General features: G+C 40.1%; 1 protein-coding gene across 1 annotated transcript; it reads right to left on the reverse strand.

Annotated features, from left to right (window-relative positions):
- Window positions 1-1,388: 1,388 nt before the first annotated feature.
- On the reverse strand, window positions 1,389-26,364 carry PLA2G4F (phospholipase A2 group IVF). Its single transcript, XM_072864664.1, has 20 exons — window positions 26,254-26,364; window positions 22,076-22,148; window positions 20,301-20,437; window positions 18,821-18,949; window positions 17,342-17,382; window positions 16,689-16,731; window positions 15,375-15,441; window positions 14,929-15,098; window positions 12,729-12,842; window positions 12,180-12,217; window positions 11,080-11,215; window positions 10,212-10,348; window positions 8,835-9,057; window positions 8,135-8,249; window positions 6,824-6,961; window positions 6,229-6,336; window positions 4,491-4,685; window positions 3,991-4,157; window positions 3,151-3,337; window positions 1,389-1,817 (listed from the first exon to the last, which is right to left on the reverse strand). Exons 1-20 carry the CDS (start codon window positions 26,362-26,364, stop codon window positions 1,588-1,590), a joined length of 2,559 nt encoding a protein of 852 aa, XP_072720765.1. The 3' UTR covers window positions 1,389-1,587.
- Window positions 26,365-27,806: the final 1,442 nt, after the last annotated feature.

The raw sequence follows: 27,806 nt of genomic DNA on the forward strand, positions 1-27,806 counted from the left end.
ACATAAAGGATACGTCCTTGCAGATATCAAGGAAGTTTAATCACCCAGATGAAGTCACTGTTTACACTGAAATACATCTAAAAACTTACTCAAAGAGAAGTCTCAAAATGAAGAGTTTACTTTCTACTGCTGTGCAGCACCAGTCCGAGATGGACTTGGTAAATCACTTTCCCACTGTCAGGTATCCTGATGTAATAAAAGAAACTATGCAATATAGTATTACATTGACTTTTTTTGCTTACTTTTTATTGGAATAAGGAAAAATATATCAAGTGTTCATAAGAAAAATTGTGAAAAGTATATTAGCAAAACTAATATTTATTAAAAGAGAAACACATTTAAAAATATATCAAGAATCATGCCTGTTTATAAGCCTTTACATCATTTCAGAAGAGACAAATTTCCAGTCTCCAGTTTTCAAATACAGAATCAGTACATTCAGCTCAATGTAAAAGCCACAAAAGTAAAGTGTTTGTTTGCCACCCTTTTGTATTAGATATTTTCCAGCTGCATAATTCAGTACTTTTCTCTGAGCTTTCTGCAAAGTGAAGTGAATTCCATCCCACAGCATAGCAGCATTTGACATTATTTTATTCATTCACATTCATAACGTGTGCCTACCTTGAATATTGATATTTCTAAAATATATAGACACACACAGAAATTCCTTGAACAAAGGTCTGGCTGAATTGCAAGCTCAGGTGTGAGGAAAAAAATATCTAATTCAGACTCTTCAAAGGAGCCTTCCTTCCTCTTACACAGAAAGAGAAAGATGAGACTTATAGCATTTTTAAAGTTTCATCAGCTCGTGATGATCGAACTGTAGGAAGAAGCAACACAATCACATGATGTGTCTTTAATTGTTAGATATAAAAAAGGGAACTATTATTTCCTCAAAAACAAATGGTTACCAAGGTAAGGTACTCTACATTGAACTTCTGGGAGACTAAAAGCCATTATAATCCTTGAGAAGGGTAGGAAGGAAATATCACAGAGATCTTTGAAACCATGAATGGCAAAAATGGAAAACAGATGAGAACTGTTCAGTCTTGAAAGTACATGGGCATCAGCCAGTAGCAAGTTGAAAGCAAAAGGACATGTCCTCTCTCAGTGCATAGTTACAATCTGTGGAGTTCCTTGCCAGATGCTGTAAATTATAAAAGTTCATGGAGGGAGGTTCAAAAAGCAAGAAAGAAAGGTATAGAATAAATCAGTGTTTCCTCAAACACTGCCGCACCTTTGACAAAAATAAGTGCTTCACTCAGTGGAGTTTGGAAGATTATTCTCCAGACACTTGAACTGTTTGAATAGACCTCCCTAGTCATCTGGTATCAGCCACTGTGAGATGAGATACTGGGCTAGATAATTCCCTACTCTTCCCCGCATGATAAAGCAACATCTATGTTGTACTGTACATTCCTTTGGTTTTTGTAAGAGCATCTGTCATCTGCAATGAATTTTCAGTGTCACATGTGCTACTCCCTTCCCAAGAAGACAGTTTCCAGCTACTAGTTTTCAGTGTTCTGTCTTGAACCACATGGCTTTTGTACACTGCAGCTTGTCTGCATCCTCAGCTATGGAAACTGCTCATGTATTGGACGTATTGATCACTTTCTTCAACTTTCTCCTTTGCAGAGCCACGTTTAGGGCTTTGAAGAGAGTGTCCTTGCTGTTCAGAACATTGTAGCGATTCACTTCCACTAACCTGCGGAAATCATATGGCTCAAAGGTGAAATTTAGAGTACGGTAAGGAGAATCTTTTGCCTCAATGACAAAGTCACCAAAGGACTTCTCTTCTTCTGACTCACGCTTAACTCCTGCAACAAGAACAAAAAAACCAAACAAAACAACAAAAACACAACACACACACACAAAACAAGCTGTGATAGACTCATTTTAGTTGGATTCAGCAAGGAGGATCTCACAGATAACTCTGTTGAACCTTAACTTTTTCCCCAAAGCTCCTCCTCAGAGATTTCAGCTCCTTCAGGATCCAAAACGCTTGGAAGCTGAAGGTAAAGTATTATTAACTTTTCTACTTCCACTAGACTCCAAAATACTAAAATACATTTTCCTTGTGATAAATTGTTTAGTGCATCCATGATTATCATGCTCAAAATAGGAAATACAAAGCTCAATTATTCCTGGAAGTGCTGTTCTACACTAAAATAAAAGACACTAACACCCTGAGTTCAACTGACCTTAGGAGATTAGTAGATACTCTTCAAAATATGGTAACTCATGTTTTTAGCACCCTACCACTTAAATTTAAATACCAGTCTTGAAAGATGAACGTTAAAGTAATTTGCTAAAACGACTTTCACTTGTTGCTATTATAGAAATAGTATTCTTGAGCCATATTCAAGCCCAACACTTTGAAACTCTTCATCATTGATGAGGAAATGCAGCCAGGGCCTGGCAATCATTACAGTATTCATACAGATAGCATGAACAGAGTGCCTTAGATCTCCCTTGCCTGCATCAGTCCTCCACATTCTTTTCTATGTATTCCAAAGCTTTTCTTCAGGATGTTGTTTCCTCCCAGCATGGGAGAAACAAGATACTGAATTTTGTCTGTGTTCTTAAAGGTATAGCTCTATGTTTCATCCCAGTGCTCTGGCTTGATAGATTGAGGTGGGCCTTACAGTCTATATTAATCACATTAAATGAAGCAAGGATCATTTATCACTTGACCTTACACTATGAGGGCACAGGCCACTTAGCATTGAGTTACATGATCTGACATACAGATTGGTCCCCAACACTTTGCTGCTTAGTGGTTTATTCATATCCAATAAACAAATTAACTTCTTATTTAATAAGAAAAGCACTATAAATCAGATTCAGAGTAATTAGAAGTAACAAAATCAGGTATCAGGACAGAAAGGTTCAGAAGGAAGAAAAAAATTGCCTAATTTTAATTCTTCCAGCCTTTAGATTTTTATTTTTTTTTAATTGTCAGCCTCTTCTCCCACTCTCCCATCCAAAAAACTAGTGGAAGCTGATGCCGCCTTAAATGAAAGTAACAATTTAATAATTACAGGATAATACTACGAAGAATTAAAGGAGGGACACTGAGCCCACTGAATTGTCCCTGTCAACACACCCAAAGGATTGTAAAAATAGCTCTTGAAGATACAGCTCCCTTACCTGGAGCTTTGTATTTCTGGAAGGTGTCATTCACCAATGGGAAATGGAGCACAATTGGAGCCTTTGGATTATTATCATCCACAAACATGTAACACTCTTTTGGCTTCTTTTCATCTTCCTCATTCAATTTGATTTTAGGAAAAGGAATTTCCCGCTCCTCACAGTATTTCTGAGTCAGCTCTAAAACCTGTTGTCAAAGAACAAAAATAATTTCGATAGAATACCAGCAACACCTCTAAGATCATCTAACTACAATCCTCGAAGGGAGAGACACTTTCACAAAAAAAAAGGGGGGGGGGGGAGGGGGGGGCAGAAATCCAACTTCAAATTGGCAGAAACAATTTCTCTGTCTGGTGATACAGAAGAAGAATGAAGAGCAGAACTGAGAACTGCTACCAAACATCAACAGTTTGCAGCTGAAAGTTTTTATGTTGTTTTCTTACTCTAAATATATTCACCTTGACTTTTCTGCAGTTAAAAATAATCACTTGTATATACAGGAAATAACTTGTTTGCATGAAGAAAATCACCAATAGCCACTTTTCCATTAGAAGCATACATCTAAGTAACAAGGATCATATGAGCTAAGCAAATACTCTTTTAGGTAACAATCTATTTAGGCTTCTGAAAAGTGTTGAATCTCATTATAGTTGTCAATTCCCATCTCCTCATGGCATTCACAGTAAAAAGCACAGTACAATAATATTTGAAAGAGGTAAGGATTTATTTTAATGCACTCTTTCATTAGTGTTTGTATTCAGCATCAGCTGAACGGCTGCCATTGTGAATATGATTCTGTGCTTTTATCTTCATGTAATAATGCTCAGCTACATCCCTCACCTCAAACGGAGCTTCCCAGGAAAAATTGAATGACAAGATAACATCCACATCCCTCTCTGGCTGAAGTACCAAAGGAAAGGGAGAATTGATAGAAAAGCCACCGTCCACTAAATACAAGCTCTCTTCCATGGGGGTCAGCTGGTTGGGAAACGCATCCAGATGAGTGCCTGGAAGACACTCCAAGCAACACAAGTAACCATAATGATTCATTACACACCTCTCAGTACAAGCAACGAACAAAGCTTATGCTGGGGCTATAAGAAGAAAAAAGACATTCCAACATGGACATTCATCTGAGACTGACCTGTAAAGTCTGATGATGAGCTTGCCTTATACGACAGAACATACACAATGGACCAAGTTTTTTGCTACGGTGTAAAAAGGGGTAAATTCCCTGACTTCAGTGGAACAAAGTCAAGCTCACTTATGTTCTGTAACATTGACTGTTACAGAATATTAACACACTATTTTATATCCCAGATACAGACAGACTCATTTACCTCTCCAAGCCACAAATTTCTTGATATTAACATAATCTTTATGAAGATACAATCCCTGCATGAAGTTGAAGGTTTCTCCACATGTGACCCGGGACTTGAAGAAATCCTGAAAAATTTGTAACAAGGGGCCCCCAGGTATAACCAAGCGAGTCTTCAGTCGTGTCGGATCTCGGAAATGGAATCTTCGGCAGTCATCTGCAGAAGCCACAGAAGAATGCAGAACACATAGAAAATGCTTGTCCAGTTCCAACATTTCAATCAGACTTTTTCTACAATATTTAACCAGTTGTCCTAAGGCTGAATTTGTCCTCTAATAAAAAAAAAGTATTGTAATGAAATTTAAATGACCTGTATATTCTATAGTTGGATAATTTATCTGCCCTGTTTAAAGGGAATAGCATTACTCATAAATCATTTTCCATATTAATTTCAAACCCACACAAAGAAACCCTTGTTACCATGTGACAACCACTTCTGTCTAAGACAACAGTCATCCACACACAGTAGCATTTATAGTTACAACAAAAGTGTGGGGAAAAAAAACCTAGGGCTGCAAAAGCAGAGAAGAAAAAATCTCCCCCCCCACTACTTACTATAAGGCTATAACTATAGTTATAGCACCTTATAGTTATGGCACGCGAGTGTTATGGTTTAACCTCAACTGGCAACTAAGCACCACACACCTGCTTGCTCACCCTCCCCCCCAGTGGGATGGAGGAAAGAATTGGAAAGCCAAAAGTAAGAAAACTCATAGGTTGAGATAAGAACAGTTTAATAATTGACATAAAATAATAATAATGATAATAATAAATTGTAGTGAAAAGGAAAACAACAAAAAAGAGACAGGAACAAAACCGGGGCGGGGGGGGAACCAAAAACCAAACCAAGTGATGCAACTGCTCACCACCTGCTGACTGATGCCCAGCCAGTGCCTGAGCAGTGATCACTACCCCCCGGCCAACTCCCCCCAGCTTTATATACTGAGCAGGACGTCATAGGGTATGGAATAGCCCTTTGGCCAGTTTGGATCAGCTGTCCTGGCTGTGCCCCCTCCCAGCTTCTTGTGCACCTGGCAGAGCATGGGAAGCTGAAGTGTCCTTGATTTAGTATAAGCACTACTTAGCAACAGCCAAAACATCAGCGTGTTATCAACATTATTCTCATACTAAACACAAAACACAGCACTATACCAGCTACTAGGAAGAAAATTAACTCCATCCCAGATGAAACCAGGACACGGAGCAACTCTCAGCCTTTAATACACTTCCTTTTCACTGCTAGGGAGGCATTGTACAAATGGAGAACAATGCATAAACATACAACCAGCTTACCCCAGATTACAAAAATCAGGCCAAGGAGGGAACTGAAAACCTATTGTTCACCTCCTGCTTAGCAGTCCATTCTTCTATTCTTCCTCTTCTCATTATTAAAACCCCTGCACTGTAATATGTGTTTAAAACAGTTCCCAGAACTAGCCCAAATTTATAGTCAGTCAGATACAAAATTTTAAAAAAGGAGGAAGAGAAAGTGTACTGAAAAACTCTTCACTAATTACTCTCTTCACTATATGTGTGATGGAAGGGAATAATACACAGTATAAGAGAGATTTGTCCAAATCCAACCTTTATGCTAATCTTGAAAACTACACATAGCACATTTTTCAGTCATATTATTTGTATGAGCATTCCAAAACCAGGAATCTTTTGAAAAATCCTACTACTTTAATGTATGTTCTTACCTACAACTTTGATAACATCTTTGAAAGAATCTAGAAAGCCCAGTCCTATACCAACCACCTTCAGGCAGATATCATCCAAGCTTGCAGCAAAGGCACTGCCCCACATTCCTGCAGGAGAAATATGGAAGAATTTAATACTCAAAAGGCTTTCCAGAGTGTAACCAAAAGGCCTATAATTCAGCTGCCATTTGTCATGGGAAAGGGCTGTCACTTGACCCCTACTATTCTAACAGGTGATGTTTGAGCTTAAACCTTTGAGTTAATCATGTGACAAATTCTGATATAATAATATAATGCAGAAACTTCTCCAAGAGAAAAGCTCTTCTATCAGCAAGGGAAAGATGGCAAGAGAACAGGAAGACCTAAAGCAGAAGTTTTTGACAGGCAGCTCATAATAGAGTCTTCTTGTAGACTCAGGACATCAGACTGTAATACTATGAACCTACACCTAAACCTTCGGAGAAAGATTTGACATTTTTCCCTTCTTCAAATTCTTTAGGAAGGGACAAAAAGGCATGGGTTTAAGTTGATGAGCCCCAAAAGCAGTGTAGCTCCTTTCAATCTCCACATTTTATTTACTGCTGTAAGATCGTACCTTGTAGAAAACAAATCCTAGGCTCTGGACGTTTCTGGACGAGCCGTCCCATGAAGAACTCACTGTCAAAGTCCTCTGTTCGGACAAAAGCTCCGTATTTGCGAAATCCAACTTCATAGGGAGTGAACTCGCACCATTCTAAGAACAAGCCAACAGGATATTTACTCATCTCAGAGTACACGTAGGTGAAAATATGTAGGTGAAAATACTCATTTGATTTCTGTTCACACAAGGGAGACAGAAGGGAGTCTCCCTCACTTTTCACCATCACTATGGATTTCCCTGCCACTCTTCTCAGTGAGCCTCTATCTTACACAATTAATTAAAAAATCTTGTACAGGCTTCCATTGACTAAATACAACCTCCTTTCTTCTTGGCTTTTGGGGAAAAAAAAAAAATCCCATCTTGCTCCATCTTGATTTTGTTACTACAGAAATAACCTGCCTATTTTACTTCCACTTTAAACTATTCTGATAGCTCCCTTTTCCATCACAAATGGAAGCTACTTCACTTTCCTCAGCCTTTCTTCACACTACTTAGCATCTCTCAGCAACTATTACAGTACTGACTTGAAAACTCAGTTGACCCACTGCGTCAGACTTCATTGTCTGCTTATCAGAGTGTCCCCTCATGCTTGAAAGCTTTCCACAAGTATTTACAAATCAAATTAATTGTCATACACACAGAACCCTCCAGAACAAAACAAACAAACAAAAAAGTCCCATAGTGGTACACAGACGGACACAAGCATTTGTGTTCCTGTCTCATTGTATCTATCCTCACTTGTTGCATCACATTTAGAGTTTCAAGTGACCTGGAGTACAACTGGCCTTCATTTTTTACCGTAATTGTATAACCAGCAAGAATCCAGGCTGCTAAATACCACAATTTTGATGATGCATGCTACAAGGTTGCCAATCCATCATTTTACATGAATCCTACACAAACTGATTATCTGAGACTATAAAAGAAAGTAGGTCACTTAATTATCAAGGACTTCAATTGTCTGATTCAGACACAGACTCGTGTATTATAAGAATCTTCCCTCTCAGTTCCTGAAAATTTCAGGCACTTTCTAGCAAAACATGTGGAGTAGCCAGCAGAGTTGAATCTCGTTTCTCTGTTACAGTCATGAAGACGTTTGCGATCAGGATGATAACACTCTGCCAATCAGTATCTATTACTTCTTGCACTACCAACTGCTGCTTGAGCCACGTTTCCTGTTGCCAGCTACTCACTACCCAAGGAAATGGATAGGTAAAAGGAATTTATGGACTTTAGCAAACAAAAATAAATTTTTCATGTTCATACCTGCAAAGTCACCACTGCTAATGTTGGGTCTCACATTGACAGCTGCATAGATAGGATAGGGGTTTTGGGCCCGTTTCACTGCTTCTTGCTGATCAGACAGCTTTGATGGATCTTCCTGGTCACAAGCAAGGAAGGAGAAGCACGCTTTAGTCAATAAGTTCTGCACCCATACTTCGACAATTTGAAGCTGTTGCTTAGCATTTCTGACTAACAATACTACTAGTTCAAAATCCCTTTTCCTCCCGCTGTCCATGTATATGGTTAGATTTTGCCAGAATATTTCTGCAGCTGCATATTTATAGTGTCTGGTGTTATTAATAAACTAGTTACCCCTCTGATTTCAATTAGCATAGCAAATACTGCACAGTAACACCGTTTTGCAAAACCAACATCATTCTCTCAGGCTTAACCTGCTCAATACAAAAGCTATTAATTTAATAACAGTCATTCCAAATAAACACTCAATTTTTCTATAGCGCTGATCTATATTACTTCAAAATTCTTTACTAAAGAAGGGTGCTGGGAAACCCAGGGCAGAAAGAGATGAGAACTCCCTATGTTTATTCCACAACACCATCTATTCCAGAACAGCTCACAAAGGTATAGAGTAATTGGTTTCTTGACACAGAACATGGGGGTGGGCAGAGCTCCCACCCTGGAAGACAAACAGCAGTACACATCTAAACGTGAATTCTTTTACCTTCTGTTGGAGGAAATATTCCACAATAAGGCCCCACAAATCTGTAAAGGAAACTTTCCGTCCACTAATCTCCATTGCATTCAGCTCCTGGAAATAGTATTTCAGTCGTTCTGGGGAAAATGCCCCTGCTTTGCTGCTGGACACAGCACCCTGAGCTCTTCTGATTGCAACTTGAAGGTCTTTCTGTGACCAGTCAGGGTCTTGATACAATGTTGATAAACACCTGAAAATGCTTATATTAATGCCATCAGTAATAGTGACCCTCGTGTAAACAATAATTTTAGCAAATTATAATTAGTGCTGCAGCACGGAACTAAAAGCTTGAGAAGTCTAGCTAAAAGACAAAAGATCGTGAAGAGAAAAGAGACCATCATAATGGATCTCTGAACTCTAAAACATGCTGAAAACCCTGACACCTAAAGGACAACTTCATCCTGATTGCTAACCTGCTTTTCAAGGATGTTCCAAGCATCATATACTAGCACAAATGAACCAGTTCATGAATATGAGTTAACTCCAGGCCATAACAACCCTGAGAGACTGGCCGACAGCAAGGGTGCTACTGCATACAGCAATAGAGGCCATAACCTTCATCAGAACACAGGTCTGATTAAAGGAGAAACCAGTTTGGACTATTGGCTATCCACATGAACAGATGCCTACATTTGTTTGAAAGTCTGTTTCTGAATCAAAAGGGGCAGGCCAGATCACAAGGTCGGTGTGCTCACAATACTAGGTACACATAGGAGTTAATTTAACACACAAAGCTCTGGAAGGGAGGATTGTACTGTCAAGGTTGCACAACTCCTCAGTGAAATCTTTTCACAAAACCAGTGTGTACTTATGAGGGATGATTTCACCACAAACTCCAAGAACTGAGCTACTGAAACATTCAAGCCATGTCTAACATTTCAGGACATTGCTCCAGTCCACCAAAGGGCAAGCCAGTCCTCTGTTCAGCCACATATGCCATTTTGGAAGGTAACAACATAGTGGTCCGTGTGGACATGTTTCCAGTGACTTGCACCACCTCAGTTATCTTCTTGGCAAGAGCAAGGAAATGGGGAAAGTTTTTGCAGTCAGGGCTCTGAGGGAACATACAGCAGTTTTATTCATGTAATATGTTCTAGTATTCAACTGCCAGGCTTGCAAAAGCAGCACACTCATAAATTTAGCCAGTAGCTGTATGGTTTAGAAGTGATAATGAATCTCTTAGACTCTTTAGGATCCCCATCAGAAATCACAGGTGAGAACTGATAAAATATTTGACCTCGTTGTCTGTCTACAGATGGCACAAATGCTGTTTTGGCCTTATTTTGCATCAACACTACCGTATTCACCTATAAGTTTCTGGAATCAACACTGCATATAACTTACCAAGTAGAGCCAGAAATCCCACACAGATATACTGCAGCATCCAAAAGTCCCAGCTGCTGAAGGCCAGCAAGACTGCCATAGAACGAAGTCAGTGCTCTCATCCCACCTCCAGACCCCAGTACTGCTACAACTGGGACCTGCAGACAGCAAACTCAGGAGTCACAATCATGGACTTTTGAATTGCCAATAAATTACAGAACTAATCCCATTTAAGTCTCATTCTTATGAAAATAAGAGATAAAAACTCTGTTTCTATTTACGTTTCAAGTAAATTCAGGTTTGATTTCAACCAGAACTCCTTTCTCTACTTTGTAATTGAAATATATTGTTTACTATAAAATATAGCAGTGTCATCTTAGGGACAGTCATTTACTGAAATTATGTATATTAACACCCATTTACTTGCATGCCATACAATATACACATAAGAACAAAAAAAGGCAATCATTCTTATAACAGCACCCAAAGATCACAGAGCAAGGTATCAGGTTATCTAGATATAACAGTGTCCTCAAATCAGCAATTAGGAAGCTGGTCCTGTGGTCTGAGCTTCAATTTAACCATTCTGAAACAGGCTTTCCCATCACAATTCAGAGCTCAAAACCTAAGGTACAAGAGTTCAACTAAAGAAATTACATACATTCTGAAATTTCAAATTTTTTTGTTCCAAAACACACACATCCCCAAAATTTTAGAAATATAACAACATTTGAGACTTCAGAACTGAAATGTCACAGAGATCTCTCTCACACCATGGTGAATGCAAACCATGTTTTCTGTCGGTTAGAGACAAAGAATCCTACAATTCCTAATTATCAACCAAGCACAAAGGATTTTACGAATCTCTTTACAGCACTGTGCTCAATACCTCATCTTTTGGAGGCGATTCTTTTAAGTGAAGAGTCTTCCTCAGTGCCTCAGAAACTATTTTCTTCCTTTTGTCCAAAAATTCTCTCTCCTCTTTACAGAGGTCAAAACCCAGACGTATATCAAGATCCCAAGTGCTGAAATAGAAAATAAGACAAAAATACACAAAATTTTGGAGGATTTGTAATTACCAGGATAAAGCAATTTCTGTGAACACACAATCTATGTGCTGATCTGAATCACTGGATCAAACTCTTAAATTAAGTTTTAGCGTATGTCTATACACCAGCTATTTCATAACAACAGCTTTTGGAATTAAAAATGAAACATCTCCCTGTTGTATTTCTCCCTTAATGTCTAAATACAAAGCTTGTGTCAAACAGTATTCAGATTAAGCTTTGGGAATTTCACAAAGGAAGAAGAGATTCTCGGTCAGTGAAGAAGACTGTATGAGGAGCAACTGAGATTACTATATTGACATGGATGGAAAAATGAGGGGAAGAGCTTCTTTAAACTTTTAACTTCTTTAAAACAGAAGTTTCTGAACTTGAGGCAGAAGGGGACAACTGAATACCAATAAACTTGCTATGAGTTTGTAAAAGGCGAGCAGGATCTTCAGTTAATTACTATGTACCAAATGACCCTATCAACTGCTTACTAACCAACTGCTCAGTTTTGTGTATTATTCTTTCCTTACCACTCCTTTCTGGCAGCCTTCCTCTATTTTATAGTTCAAGTTCAGGACACTGACATGTCCTTTCCTATTTGTCAGTACAGCACTGCACATATTCTGGGAACTATCTGTACCTAACAAAGCTACTTAATATTTACACCATCAGCTATTTTACATTTAAGTATTGGGAAGACAAAATTTGTTCAGGTTTCAGCTGGACTGACACCAATCCAATAGATACTATCTGCAAAGTGAAGAATCACAGCCTTCAGAAGAAAAATAACCAAAGATATTTTTCTTTAATCTATCCCAAGAGATCAATAGAGACAACAGACCTCCCCAGAACAGCAGGGAGGGTCACCCAGCTCCTTCACTATGAGAATAAAGGCCTTTCCTGATTTTTAGAGGTCTTTGAGGTTCTCACTCACCTCTCTTCAGTTTTCAAACTCATATCCAAACTTCGTCCCTGTGAAAAGAGAGAACACATCTTGCAATTGATAGCAACTACATAGGTGGAACTACTAACTAGAGGTTATGGCATCAACGGGGTCACTAGATACTAACCAGAACAACACTCTCCCAACAAAACTACATCTCTGGAACACCTTGCACCTGTTTCAGGCATTTTCAATACTTTCCACAGAGAATAAAAGCACGTACTCGGGGGGGGGGGGGGGGGGGGGGGTATTATTTCTTCTGCAAGCTTCTTCCTTTTTTCCTCCTCTGATATTTTTCTTTCACATCCTAACAGACATTTTGGTTTGGAAAGTGATGAATTTTATACTTATTTTGCAAGACCCAACCATGAAAACATTTTTAGAACCATTGCACTGAGTAATCTCACTACTTCATTCTAGATATCCAAGAAAGCAGCACTCCTAAGAATCATGTGCAGCTTAACTTTCCAAATGCCTATAGGCAATGTGGGAAAAAGTTATTCAAAGTATGTTAAAACAAGTGCAAAATGTTGACATTACCTGTCCCAGAGAAACGATTCTATCAACTTTTTGTCCAATAGGAAGGGAATTAACTGGTACAGTCCCCAGTCCCAGAACTGTAGTATGCCTTTCAATATCAGGGTTCATACCATCCTAATAAAAAACAAAATGTTATTTGAGCTCTCCAGAAAAAAGTTAAAGATATGACTTTCATATGTCAAAACAGCAAACAATCCTTAAAATCATTATAACTAAATCTTTCCCAAAAGTCTAAGGCTTTTCAAGATCATCCTGCTCTCTGCTTGACAGATCTTTGCTGGGATTATTTCTGTCACTCAAATAGCTTTTTTTTTTTTTTTTTAATATAGCCGTCTGCCACAAGCAAAAAATCTTCATCTCCAAATATAAAATTTCCTAAAAAAATAGTTGTGTTCTGACATGTGTCAGAAAGCTCACAAGCAAATTTGCATTCTGTCTTCAAAGCAGGATTTGGAAAAGGTACCAACAAGGCGACAGTGTTAGACATACTGAAAAAAAAAAATCACAAAATAGGAAGTAAGATAATAGCCTTAGGGACAAATGGGAGCATGTAATAAAAAAAATATAATCATCTTTACAAGCAGAGCAAATTAAAGTTTGCCAGGAAATCTTTGAGTTTTCTCCTATGTTGGATTAGCAAGTAGCAAGCACTCTTAACACAGAGCTGTGTGCAGACTCCTAAATTTAAGAGAGGCATATTAAAAAACACCTCATATCACAGGGCCACACTCAAACCTACACAGCCTACCAGGTGGGCTGGAGCCTTTACACCCACCACAGGCCTCAGCCCTTGGGAGAAGGCAGCACCTTAAAGAAACAACAGGTTATCACCCTTCTCACAACAAGAACTGAAGACAGACAAGGAACTACCCATAGATTTCACAGATGTCTTCTGACCGAAACGAGCTGTCCTGAGTCAAATGTCCCTCTAAGCCCATTGTCCTCCTCCTAATAGGGGCAAACAACATGCATTTAGGTAGAGGGCAAGCAACATTACTACATTCCTGGCACTGTCCTACCTCTGACAAGAGAGGAAAGGTCAGACTGAATAGCTTCATGCTCTATGCCAGCTCTTGAAAGAGTATGTTCTGCTAGCTACCAGGGGTGGTTTGGTTGAGGTTTACCACCTGGGCCAATCTCCATGGTTGACTTCTACCATGTTTTTGCTTGCCTGGCTCTGAGTTTTTGACTACTTAAGTCCAGGTCTCTCTTCAGGTCATGTTTGCTGCCCAATCAACGCCATTGCAAAGCTATTCTTGCATATTCCTTTTTGTGTTCTCTTCTCCATTGCTGCCTCTAGAGTAGTCAAGATCACCATCTGCATTCATGCTGCCCAACTGCTTGTGGGGATGAACAACATCACAGAATAAATAGTTTCCTTGCTCTCATTTTTGGTGTCTGGCTATACTGGGAGCAGACATCATAATGAATATTTAGTCACTCTTATGGGATACACAAACTGCACGGGTACCTGTAGAAACTGTGAAGTGATAGACAACACCAAATAAGCCTCTGGAAGTGGCATGTGCTCTACAAGTTTCTAATAGAAAGGACTTGCTATAGAGTATCTCAACAGCTGAAAGTAAAGATGTCTTCATGTAGCAAGCATGTGCAGATTCACTTTTTTTTAATCCTTAAGTTTGAACAGATTTTAAAGTGTTGGGGAGGATATAATTAAGACAAATCCACCTCCTTACCCAATGTCAAAGATCCAATGAAAAGTCTGACATTTTAGTTCAATTTTTAAAATAAAAAATAGTGTGTAAAAGCAACGATAGAGAAAAACTTCCCTCTCTGCCCATACATTCCTAATACCTAACCAGAAAAATGCATTCAAGACAGGCTTCAAGCCTAGCAAATTTTGATCTGAGCAGTTACAACATTACAGAGTTAAGTTTGATCAAAAAGGTATATCTGGAAGTGATGAGTAACCTTAATAATAGATGGTCCCTAGCACCACATACATATAGTACTCCACAAGAAACTTGTTTCCAATGCAAGCATTTGACATCCACACATACCTGAATAATATACCCAAAACTGACATCCTGGAACATCTGAAGCAGTCCCTGGTCTTCTTATGATCAAATTAAGGCCATTCAATTTATGTTCAGTTTTCATGGGCCAAAGGCACTGGTGTCAGAGTGGATTTATTCAAAAGTGGGCTGTAAACTTTGTAGCAGTCAGCACAGATGCTTACCTGTGGGACAGATATGGTTTGCTGCAGCTCCACTTGCAATTCTAGACACATTTCTTTATCCACATGAAAGACAAATGAGGCTCCATAATCCTTCTCATTGTCTGGTCTCCAAGGAATACACAACTGCTTCTGATATGCCCCTGGAACAGACAGCTTGACCTCACAGCTCCCTGTGCATTAGAGCAAGAAGTTTAAGCCACAGGAACCATTTCAATAAATGTTGAAAATCAGAGACCATGAAAACACAAGCAAGGACCCTCTTGTGTGGTACCCAGTGGAAGGGACCCAATATTATTTAGTATTAAAAATAAAAGAAAAATTAACTTAAAGTCAATTTTTTTAGTCAGTAAATAAAAATGCACTGTGTAGACAATCAAGTCTCCCCTCTCTCCCAAGGAATAAACGTGCTGAAAAGTAGATCTGACAAACTCTGCAGGCAGCCCTACCTTGCTGTTTCTCTTTTGTTTTTTCCTCTTTATTGACAGTGCCTTGCAGAGACAAGCAAGGATGAACCTATGAAAAGAAGAAACCAGCTCTGGTTATGAGGTTTTAATTGACTACTTTACTGAAGCTTAATCCACCTACTGTAGTAGGTTTAGGTTTACAGCTGCAAGCTGTCAAAAAAAACATTAAGGATTATTTTGATCTTTCAAATAAAGAGCAAGTCTTGTTTCAGCAGGAAAGGATTATCTGCTGTTGTTTCAAAAATCAAAACCACCTTTCCTATTCCAATTACTAATTTTTTTTTGCAACCAGTACTTCATAGTTGTAAGTTCTCAACACTTGGGGTTTTTCTGTTGTTTTATTTTTTTTTAACACATGCATGAGTACCAATTCAGAACCTGTTCAGATCCAAGCAAGCACTTCATAAATTCTGCCATGACTTTCTGTCCTTGGATTGTCCATGTCCTCATGAAATTTAGTGTCTCACACCATTCAACCATCAACTTCCCTTGTAAGACAGCAGATGAGATACTTAATTGGCCATAATTGCTCTCAAAGATAAGAAACTATTCCACTGCTTGAATGTAAGACTGATTTGCTAAGGGAAACAGGAACACAAAAGACCCCTGTGAGATATTTTACAGAACTGTGCTGTTAAATGCCACCAATTTTTCCTGAAAAAATATTAAAACTCTACATTTCAACAATGATGAACTCTTTCCCATCCTTTTCTCCTTATTAAAAATCATCACTCCAGTCCCTTTCCTTTGGGGGGAGAAAAGAGGTGGTAACACCCGTATTTTTAATGTATAATGCACAGATCTTTTTTTTAGAATGATTGCCCTAAGGGAATACACAAATCCCTCAAGATGAGGCCTCCCACTCTTAGACTCAAGAGTTATCACCTACTTACTAATGGCACTGATAAAAGCTTAGAAATAATAGGTGTTAAGGTAAGAAGGGGGACTATACCTGGCCAGCATCTAGGCTAGAAAACTCAGTACAATCTGCAAGACTCACCAGCCTCCTAAAGAAATTTTTTGTTTACATCTTTTAAAACAGGCCCACTGGGGGCGGACGACACCACCAACAAAAAACCCCACCAAATACACACAACTTTATGTGAGTTGGTATAAAGTTTTAAAAATTGAGGAACCTTTTTAAAACAGCAAATTTTAAAAAGAGGCACATGCTGGATGGAATAGGAGCTATTTGGATGCAGGAGTTGAATTCTCAACAATTCTTGTCCTTTCCACTAAAAACCTACCTTCAGGAGTAAATCCCAACATACATGTAACTGAATTCCATGTACTCACCACAAGGACTCCATTGGTCAATACCTCTGCAGGGGCATCTGAGCTAATAAAGGAAGACATTTAATGCAAATAAGTTTTGTTTTTAATTTGCTTCATCCTACTTTACAAACTAAACTGCCTGGATAAGAGGTGGGGTAGAAAGGTCCTTAGCGTGAGAGATCTGTACAATCTAGACGGACACCAAGTGTATTTCTCTTCACAGAACAACGGGGGAAAAATACTGAAGAAAAAATTCCTCTGCAACTATAAGCATATGCTATAAGGTCTACCCATCTCAGTTACTTTGATAACCTAGAGAGATAGGTTAGGTAGACTATCAGATAGGTAAAGTATTCAGTTGTTTATATTGCAAGGTTAACTGTGTAAGCTTTCCACTCCTAAGTAACTCATCCACAAAATGTTCATTTCCTTTGCAGCGCTGCCATTCCCATGAAGTCCATCAAAATTTTGTTTCTTTTTTGGTACCCCAAAAATTTTGGTGACTGGAACTTTAAGGATCTTTGGGATCAGCCATTGGTGAATCAACTTGAACACCACAGAGAACTGTAAAGCATTAGCCTTTTTACGGGCAAGACTGTCCCTGCACAGAAAAAGCAACTAAGACAACATATCTGCAGAGCACAAGTTCATTCAGCTCTTCAGGTAAGACTCACCATTTCTCCAAGTAAAACTCTACATCCAGCTCTTCATTAGCCTTTGAAAATAGAAGTTGGACACAGGTGACCCTTGATCTTGAATATAATTATGATAAGTTTTTCCAAGAGATTAAGCTTTCTTCCTGTTACAAACTATAGTAACTATTTTTGTTGCTTTTACGAGAGCTCCAGTTAAATTTTGGAAGGTTTAAATTTATGCCTTTTGTTGTTGTTCTTTAAAAATTCCTCTCCTCCCAGGCATATCCTATATGACCAGACACATCTATGCTTGAGGAGACAAGCACATACAAGTGAAGGTTGGCTCTCAGATCCATTACTCTGCTAATGAGAAAAAGCACACCCTCTTCTGGCTCAAGTACCACGGCAGGGCCATCTCTGCAAACAGCTTCTATGTGAAGCTTTGTGCTTCCTCCCTTTTATTATTTCAGCAGATTGCATTCTTATCTCATTGCTGTCTTTGTCTTGTACAGACTTTGATCCAGTCATCTTTTCCCCGCCATAGCATACAGTAAATGCTTGATACCAGACCTAACGCAGCTTTTAAAATAATTGAGTAGAAGCCAATTCGGGTAATTCTCTTTACTGAAGTTCCCAGTTCCATAATTACTGATCAAGATGACTTAAACAATCAGCAAACAGGATAGGGTTAGTGGGAACAAGGGAGTTACTGAGCCTCTTTCCGTGATCACAAATCATTTAGAGTGCCTGTGACACTGACCAACACCTCCCTGCTAACTGCATACCAGTTACCCTGCTTCTGACCACACCAACAGCACTGAAGCCCCGTTTCTCAAGAAAACACATCGTTAGCTCACCTTTAATCCAGACCTATTGTAGCAATGTGTTTGAGGCAGTTACAAAAAAGATCAGACTGGTGATATGGCTTTAGCTACTTAAACAAGCTGTCTTGTTGCAAGTCCATAAACAGGTGCACAGGGACCGAGAGCAGCTGACGTACCAATGTCACCCACGTGAAGCAGAGGTTAAATGTAACCGAACATATCTCAGGTAAAATAAGCTTTTGTTAGGCTTTTGACTTATTAAATACAGAGGTAACCTTTGCAGCAATAAAATTCTTCACTGCAAACTGATGATGATGAACTAAATAAGACAGTCTGCAGTCCCCAAAATGACCGCTGACTGCGAATACCTTTCATTTTAAGCCTAGTTATGCCCCTCTAGTCTCCTGAAAAATCAATTCCCTTTAAAAGTGTTTTAACATCTTCTGAAAGACAGCAGTCATCCCAAGTTTCATTTAGCATGGCATCCCAAAGACTGTGGAACACACACACACAAAAAATCACTAGGGATTTTTAGAAACATCTCAGATGACAGTAAAGCCATATATGCTGTCATCACCTGCTGATGCATTTTCCCCTTCCCCTACGGATAGATCAACCAGCATGTATTGCCAGATTTCTATAATGATGAGCTGCAGATATTCACAGTTGACCTGGGAAGAAGCCAGGGACTAACCTCAGGGTTCAACCTGAAAGTACGCAGCAGGGGCTGACCCAGCTTCATGCCCCCTACATCGAAGACGATAGAAGTGAGCTCATCGCTGAGAAGGACATCCTTATCATAGAGTGTCAATTCCAGAATGTTCTAAAACCAAACAGAAACAGCCAGCCTCAGATGAAGAGACAGAAACACTTTCACAAACCTGAGTAGCTGTATACAATAGACATTTTATGTATTAATCAACACCCTTCCCCTTTCCCACTCCTGAAGAGAATTCACTATTTCCAGCAGGACTTACAGCACAGTTAAGCAAAAAGCTTCTGGTTGACAGTGTTTAGCTAAAAGATTTTCTGAGCTTCCCAACTAGAGAGAGGGCCCAGCTGAATGCATGTGGCAGTACTCTCCACCAGCTTCAGACACAGATTTGTCTGTGGAAGCAATAGCAATTTCCACTCTTTCAGCATGATTCAGTCCAGGATGTTATAGCGACCTATCACTTCCTGCTCAGCCCTGTCTCAGAGCAGGTAAGTCCAGCAGAAACTAATTGCAATAGACACAATGAGTACATATGGCACCCAAAAAATGGCCTTGCAGCAACTAGTTTTCAAGGAGACAAGACTGAACTTATAATTCTGCTGGCGTAGCCTCGCAGCAGTAACCAGACTGAGGCCTCATGAGCCTGCAGGGATAGAAAAAGCTCACACACCCTAAAGCTTAAATGGTAAGAAAATTGCAAACTAAGTCAACTACCATTCCACCTTTGTCACTGACCATTATGGAAAGGCACTCCAGTGAGGGGGATAGTTTCTTGTTAACCTTATTCCAAAGCCTAGGATTTTATTCAAAGCAATAGTGCCATACTGAAACTGATCTTTTCAAGGTGCAGTTTTCTTCCCTCTACCACTAGTGTCCACTTTGAGAATGAATGCTGACAATCTGAAGACATCGTTCAATACTCTATTAGGTCCTGCTCAGACAGCAGACAGAGGTACTGTATCTAAGAGTTTGAATTTTGCTTTTCTTGATCGTAGGAACCTGATGGCAAAACTTGACTGACTTAAGTGGCAAAATGGTCTGAAATTTAGTTCCCATTATCCTCACTCAGCCACTTGGCTGTATAAGGCAAGTACAGCTACAAGAAGGCAATAGCTACTCTGTGAAAGTAGAAGCAATCCTCAAGTAGAAACTTGCTTTATCAAGGAATTTCCTTGAACTCTACCAGGTAGTGCTGTAACTTCCCTTTCCCGAGTTGCATCACGAGGACGTTTATGGAAAATTCTAGCTGCAATTTACATGAGAGTGCAGTTACAAACTGCTGTGGTTATCACTGGACAGGCATAGTACAGCTTTTTGTACCACTGAAGAAGACTGACACCTGACAAGCAACACTGGTTTTGAGGGTAATAAAGGTCCCTTGGTTGTGAACGAAGTATCAAAAGTAAGCCAGTACACAAATGCAGGTAGCCCAACCAGCTCCACAAAGTGCACTCCTTACCTTGACAGCACTATGGATTCGATACTGGAAAGTTTCATTCCATTCTGGGTTATCAGAGTTGTCAACAACCTGAGTTCGGGAGACTATGGGAGATGCAGTGGGCAGCTTTAGTTCCACGTAGCAGTCTGCCTTGGACACTAGAGCAGAGAGTGCAGAGACAGACATCAGAACAACTTTAATCAAACATACTCTTTCCCACAAGCTCCGCATTTTCTAGACCTCATTGCATCACAGAAACGTGCAAATTTAAGGCTGGACTTGTAAAGCAAAAGTCTTTAATGAAGTACACGTCTTTAAACAGCAGCAAATTGAACATTAGGTACCTATATTTCTTTTTTCTGGTTCATCCAAACCATAAAGCCCTTAATAAAAGAGACTACTATTCAAAATGAAGAGAAACTTTTCAAAAAAGATTACTGCTGATATCGGGCCCATTGCCTCTTGTCCTGTCACTGGGCACCACTGAAAGGGTCTGGCTCCATCTTCTTAACACCCTCCTTTCAGATACTTGTACACATCGATAGCATCCCCCTGAGCCTTCTCTTCTGCAGGCTAAGCAGTCCCAGATCTCTCAGCCTTTCCTCATATGAGAGATGCTCCAGTCTCTTTACAGTCTTAGTGGCCCTTCACTAGACTCTCTTCAGTAGCCCCAGTATCTCTCGTAGTGGAGAGCCCAGAACTAGACACAGTACTCCAAATGCAGCCTCACCAGCGCTGAGTAGAGGGGAAGGATCACCTTGCTCGTCCTGTTGGCAATGCTCCTCCTAATGCAGCCCAGGATACCGTTAGCCTTCCTTGCAGCAAGGGCACGTTGCTGGTTTATGGTCAGCTTGCTGTCCACCAGGACGCCCAGGTCCTTTTCTGCAAAGCTGTTTTCCAGCCCAGCAGCCCCCAGCATACACTGGTGCACAGGGTTGTTCCTCCCCCGATGCAGGACTTGCACTACTTTTTGTTGAACTGCATGAGGATCCTGTCAGCCCACTTTTCCAGCCTGTCGAGGTCCCTCTGGACAGCAGCGTGACCCTTTGGTGTATCAGTCACTCCTCCCAGTTTTGTAACGTCGGCAGACTCACTGAGGGTACACTCTGCCCCATCATCCAGATCATTAATGAAGACATTGAACAATATGGGACCCAGAGTTGATCCCTAGGTTACACCACTAGTTACTGGCTTCCAACTAGACTTTGTACCACTGATCACCACCCTCTAAGCTCTGCCATTCAGCCAGTTTTCAATCCAACTCCCTGTCTGCTCATCCAGCCCATACTTCATCAGCTTCTCTATGAAAATCTTACGGGAGACAGTGTCAAAAGCCTTACTAAAGTCCAAGTAGGCAATATCTGCCCACTGCTATACCCTCATGTAGTCTGGCCAGGAGCTGAGCTGTCAGTTTCCATTCCCTGAAAGTAACTGATTGTCTCAGAGTCCTTCCTTCTTCCAGTTAAGGCCCCTTTAACAACGCAAGTATGGGAACCATTCTTCACTCCAGTTGAACAGAAAGGCCATAAAAATAACTTCTCTTCAGAGTGTGATTCTAGTCCTCAGCCTTATCTGATCTTGTTCTGCAAAGTAGCAGGGTGAATCTGCAGCTTGGCCCCACATCAAGCCTTTAAAATATATACATAATGCTTTACAAGAGAAGCCTTTGTTCAGCCGTAAAGGCAATACGGCTGAACATGTGTAGGTAAGAAGTTCCCATAATAATGCTATCCGTGTTACAGGTATGCACTCTGAACAAACCATCTGTTTTCATAATACCTTGACTAAATACTTACACAGATCTGTACCCTTGATGTTTCTGGCTCGGAGAACTTTTACTGTTAGGTTGTAGTAAGGGTGCTTCTCCCGCTGAAAAGAGAGGAACAAGCTCAGCATGTAACAACTGCAACACCTGTTCTATAACCACACTGGTATCAGTCCAGAGAAATGGATCAGACCAGTCAGCCCAAAACAAAATATTAATAAGTCAATTTGGGAACACTTGCAGTGCTTTCAGTGTCCTGGAGGAAGACTACAGGAGTCGAGAAGGAAACTCAATTCCCTTTCAGCATGGCAATGAGTGATGTCTTAGGGTAACTCCTCACCAACTTCAGAAAAGTCCCTTATTTAGGGTTTCCTCTAATTATAGATCAATTCTGAATTGCTTCATTAGTTCATTCCTGCTGAAGGATAAACAGATACTGAAGGTGCTCAAATAATTTTAATCCTGACTTGGCTAGTTTACGAGTACTTGTCAAGGGCACATGCATGCTTGAGTAATAGCAGACATGGAAAGAATCTTAACAGCATGGTTTAAAGACATAGCAAGCATACACTGTTTACAATGAGGAAAAACACCACTTTCTTGTAGGAACCCATACTTCATGGCAGTTCAAGCAAGAAAAGACAAACCTTATATTCCTATTCATTTTGGACTGTTACTGGTATCCACACTCTAGACGTGCATGCCACTTTACCAGCATAGATCAAAATGTTATCCTTGCTCTTGAAAGCTTCTGGGAAGCTATTTTTGGAAAGTAATATTAGTATCTAAATGCCCGGATGTGAAGAGGAAAAAAAAAGCCTGACTGAATCCTAGATCATGAAGGAGAAGCAGGGGAGGGCAGGGGAAGACAAGAGAAAATAGCCTGAAGGGATTTAGTGCAGAGACTGGACACAAGCAACTGTATAAAGCGCATTAACAGAATGGGATTCTGCCTCATTTCCATCACAATCCTGGCCAGCTAAGAACCTTTTCTATTCTCAAATCCCATTTCAAAATGCTTTTCACAAGTGGTCACTACTAGACATTCACCATTTTCTACATGGTTGGCCTGAGAGCCGAGTTTAATTTCAGATACACTAAGTATTCATCTACAACTTAATTCAACACGATCTTCACTTACAACAAAATGCTGCAGAGTGCCAAATATTATATAAAAATGTAGACCCTACATATCACTAACTAGGATCTCAAGAAAACCAATGAACCCTGAACTGTCAAACTCTTCTTGAATATTCCTTACCTGATAAATGGAACTGTACTATGTTAAGCAGTCACATACTTGTAGAATTTTTGTTATTTCTTATCACTTTAAGATACTTGCCAGCTTTTGCAAAACAGGGTTTCAACAACACAATAAAACCAAGACATACGTAGTATACTGAACATCTACTGAGTGCCATCTACCCTGACCAACAAGTGAAGGGTAAAAATTACACACACAGTCTAAGATATCTCACACGCAGGTGCCAAATTAAATTTGTGCTATTATTACTCTTAAAGGGCTCTTATTTGCAGCATCAACATGTTGAAGATACTCCTTCCCTCATTTGTTCCTGGGAACAAGACATGCCTTCACGTCCAACTTCACCATGAGCTCTATCCTTCAGATGCTAGTTTTTCTTCCTTTTTAAACCTTTCCTAACCACCTCTGTTTTGTTCAATCACTGACACTAGTTTCTCAGGCAAAGCCTGACCTCCTTTCTACCTTGTCAAGTTGAGGAATGGACTACAGAGAGAAATTCAAGATTGCATAGGTTATTCTCACCGACTTCCTAAAGGTGCTGTAAGTCTTCAGGTTGTTGAGAAATGAAGCTACATGATCACATGCCCACTGCTGTCAAAGCAATCTTCACTCATGTAGCCTGACTATCGCCTGGAATTCAGACGCAGAGGAATTCAGCAGAGAAAGCACCGAACACCCTGAAGATAGCATATCCCTCTTTTACTGCACACCATCTGTCAACATATAGTTACATGTTCAAACGAAAGTCCTTTCCAAAGGTCTCTAACAACCATAGATCTGCAGTCAATGATTACGTGGCTGAGGATACATTTTCCACACCCACTTCATAATTTAAGGGCATATAATGCAACAGACATTTCATTGTGCACCCAAGCTATCAATTATGCCAGAACCTTCCCATGTGCCTTTCCTACTTATCTTTTAGCCAAGGCACAGCAAGGTCGTAACACGTTAGAAGGTGAGCTTGCAGAGTAATGAAGCGTGAGAGTATCAGATATGCTCTACCTGAACACATCAGGAAAAAGTCAGGCAAGAAATCTGTATGGGAAATGAACAACAAATAATTACAGTTCTGCCTATACCAGTGTGTATGACAACATACCAATGTACATGACAGATGCAAACAACCAATTTCTAGTTCGCAGTTTAATGACTTTTCAGAATCATCCCTTTTCCGGAGCTCAGCAAAGTACATCTGAAGCAAAAAAACCCTTGAAATCCTCAAATAAGGGTACAAGACTGAATTCTCAGATACTCAACCCTGCTAAAAACTGTCTGTATCTTTCATCTAAACTGAAGGTGCTGATGCAGCACCAACTGCAAAACAGGTTATCCCAGCTACAGGACCCTGTATAGTCTTTACTCTCAGATAGCCCAGAACACCCGCCTTTATTGCAGTAAGTGCTGGGATCCACTCCACATCTCACAATAAGCATGCCAGTTTCATTACAGTAATGTTGTCAATAGTAAATAAAAATGTAACTTCTAAGCCATATTTTCTTTTTTGTTCACTGCTACCAGGCAAATCAGGTAGCTCAGTCAAAGAAATGTGCAGTTTACCAAGGAAGCACTTTCCCCCCCATCTTGTTCCTGCTCCCAAGTAAACACTGCTGCCCATAATTCCCTTCCTCCTTATTTCAGCAACAGTGCCACAAGTTTGCTTTTAAACCCAAAAGCGAACTCCTGGCTTTCCTAGGCACCCCTTGCATTTTCCCTCCTCCTCCAGAACTGCGCACTCACAGTCACAAAAGGAGACTTCAGACCCAGCCCTAAGAACCATGGTCTTCTGGTGGGCAAGTTTTATAACTAGTCAGGTGATACGAGTAGTACAAGCAGCTCAGTATCACAACAGCAGTGGCAAACACTGGGCTTGCTCTCAGTTTACATTGTTTGTCTTTAGGTGTGTGAAACTAAGGCTAAACTTTGGAAAGTTAAAGATCATATTGAATTCACCTACAAAGCCAAAAGGTAGTCTGCTACCCCTCTCCTTGCTCAGTTGCTATTAACTAGCCAATACAAAATCTCTCCCTACCAGCCAGCACAACTTCACTAAGTAGTGTCTTATTTATTTATATAGTGAGCACCTGAGGGGAAACATCACATCCAGTGGTTTACTGGTTAATGGAAATCACAGCAGGCTGGCACTAGTCTCTTGAACCCTGATTTCCCAAGTACTAAAAAACAACATTAAAAAAAGATAATATTTTAATGTCAACAAGATAATTTTTATCACACAGCAAGCAGGAGTGCAGAGAGGCATACAGGCAGCAAGCCATCTTGTGACATTTAACGGTCACAATTTTAAGCTGTGGATTTAGGGGGGAGACAGGTAATCAGATGACATATCAGACCTCCTATACAAAGGCTCCTTCGCAAACAGTTTAGTGCAATTCAAAATTGAGGTTATTGGCCAGACCATCTTATAGAACAGAATTATTATAAACCATTTCAAGGACAAACACACTGAAACCACTTTACCTAATGTGGTTGCGCTGCATTATGAACAGGGGGTGAAATCATCATTAATCTTTGTCTCCTTTAGATTATTAAGCCCTGTGGGATAAGGCAGAGAGCAGAAAGGAAGGGAAAGGTAATCAAGGATATTTTGCAAGAAGACACATAAGCACCATTTTGTCTCTACTGATGAGAAGCCCAGTATGCTGGAATTTTCCCCCAAAAGTACTTGGCATCAGCTTAATTCTGTCCCACAAAACCTAAGGAAACAGAGACCTGCTCTGCATTGCCTCACACAGACCCCAAATTTAGTAAAAGCCTGGAATCTACGTTAGCATTGTTATCCAAAATTTTCCCCTAATGATAAACTTTTGGAAAAATTCCTGCAGAAGTGCAGGACTGGTTTTCCACACATGCAGTAACGGGATGTCACTGCCAAACACATCAGCTAAAGAATGCCATCTCAAAGACAGCCCTACAATTTGTCTTACCCGCCAGTGATAAAGCCCAGTCTCTTTCCTCTCCTTCCTTTGGAAAAGCACGGCTGCCAGAAAAGGCAGCACTCTGGGTGGAAATGGGCCCCGCAGCACCTCACAGAACATGGGGAATAAGTCCTGTCGTCTCTGCAGAAAACCTGACGGGGAAACACAGAAGGTAAAGACAGTCCCGGACGCCCGGCTGCGAAGGGCTGCTTGCTAGGGGCTGTTGGAAGTTTTGCGCAGGACTGGGCTGCGCTCCAGCTGCACAAAGCGGAGGTGTGGCCTGCGCTTGCCAAACAGCCCAGTTCAAAACCTTTCTGGCAGGTTTTTCGAATACCGGTAAAGATAAAGGCAGCAAAGCAGCACTGAAAAGGGAAGCCCTGGGTAGGAGGAAGCACCGCTCCATGATTAAGCCGCAACCTCAAAACGCCCAGTACAGCTTTTCTTTCAGAGTTCCAGCAACCTGGTCCAGGACTTTGGCCCTTTCAAGCCCTTTCAGAGTTTCAGCATACCCTAAAAGAATATTTCTAAATAGAAAGAAATTTCCATCTTACAAGCCTGAAGCAAAGCTGAATTTGTGATTGACTAACTGTTCAGAGAAGTTTCAGGGAGGTCTTGAGTGGAGACACCATGATTTGATCTGCTCTAGGATGTCTCAGCGAACATTAATTTCCACCACATCTAACCTCTCGCTATGTGAGCGGCCTGCACAAGCCCCCCTTTATTCTCATTTCCATGTAGCATAGTCTTGATTCTTCCACCAAAGGTTCTTGAGAAATTGTCCAACAGATATAGCAGATTTTTTTTTGAGACTATTGTGCTTTAAAAAAATATTTAAATAGTAAAGAAAATTGTTTACTGGAAGCAATTAGTTTGTTAACAGCTGCTGACAGTTGGCTTGTCTGGAGCTTTTTATAAAGAGCTTAAACTGAAGCAGCAGACCAAAAAACCAAACTTAAGTGTTTCAACAATTAGAAAGTGGCAGAGACTGTACGAAAGCCAGTAATGCAGCATGTTACCAGCTCCATACAAACATGAGAATGTGACACATTCTCAGCAAGGTCCCATTCATTAATCATTTCCTGTCATTAGTGTCAGTCACTAGATCAGAATTTAAGAAAATTAATAAAGCACAGGCACTGACATTTACAACACAAACAAGTCAGTACCAATTAGTGAATTCACAGACTTACAGTCAAGGCACAGGCAAAAAGCAAACATACCATCACAAAACAGCCAGCAACTGCTGTAAAGCTCTCGCATGGTACTAAACAGTATGGTAAAGATAGACGCACAGCTGACAAAGCAGTTTCTTTGCATTTCTACATAGCACTGCATTGAAAGTGAAGGAGTGTCATATTAGGTTTTATTTACCTTCAAAAAATTACAGAACCAGGAGTGTGATTGATTTATATTTAATCTAATATAGCTCATGACCATAAGTTACAGGAAAATTGAGGCAGCCTCACATAGTAAAGTAACATGGAGAAATCACAATTATTCTCAACCGTTTATTACAGGCAGTATATAAAACCTGTATTTTATCTTGTGAGTGCCCAACTGCA

The sequence above is a fragment of the Ciconia boyciana genome, chromosome 6 (genome assembly GCF_034638445.1).
Source record: "Ciconia boyciana chromosome 6, ASM3463844v1, whole genome shotgun sequence".
NCBI classification, from domain to species: Eukaryota; Metazoa; Chordata; class Aves; order Ciconiiformes; family Ciconiidae; genus Ciconia; species Ciconia boyciana.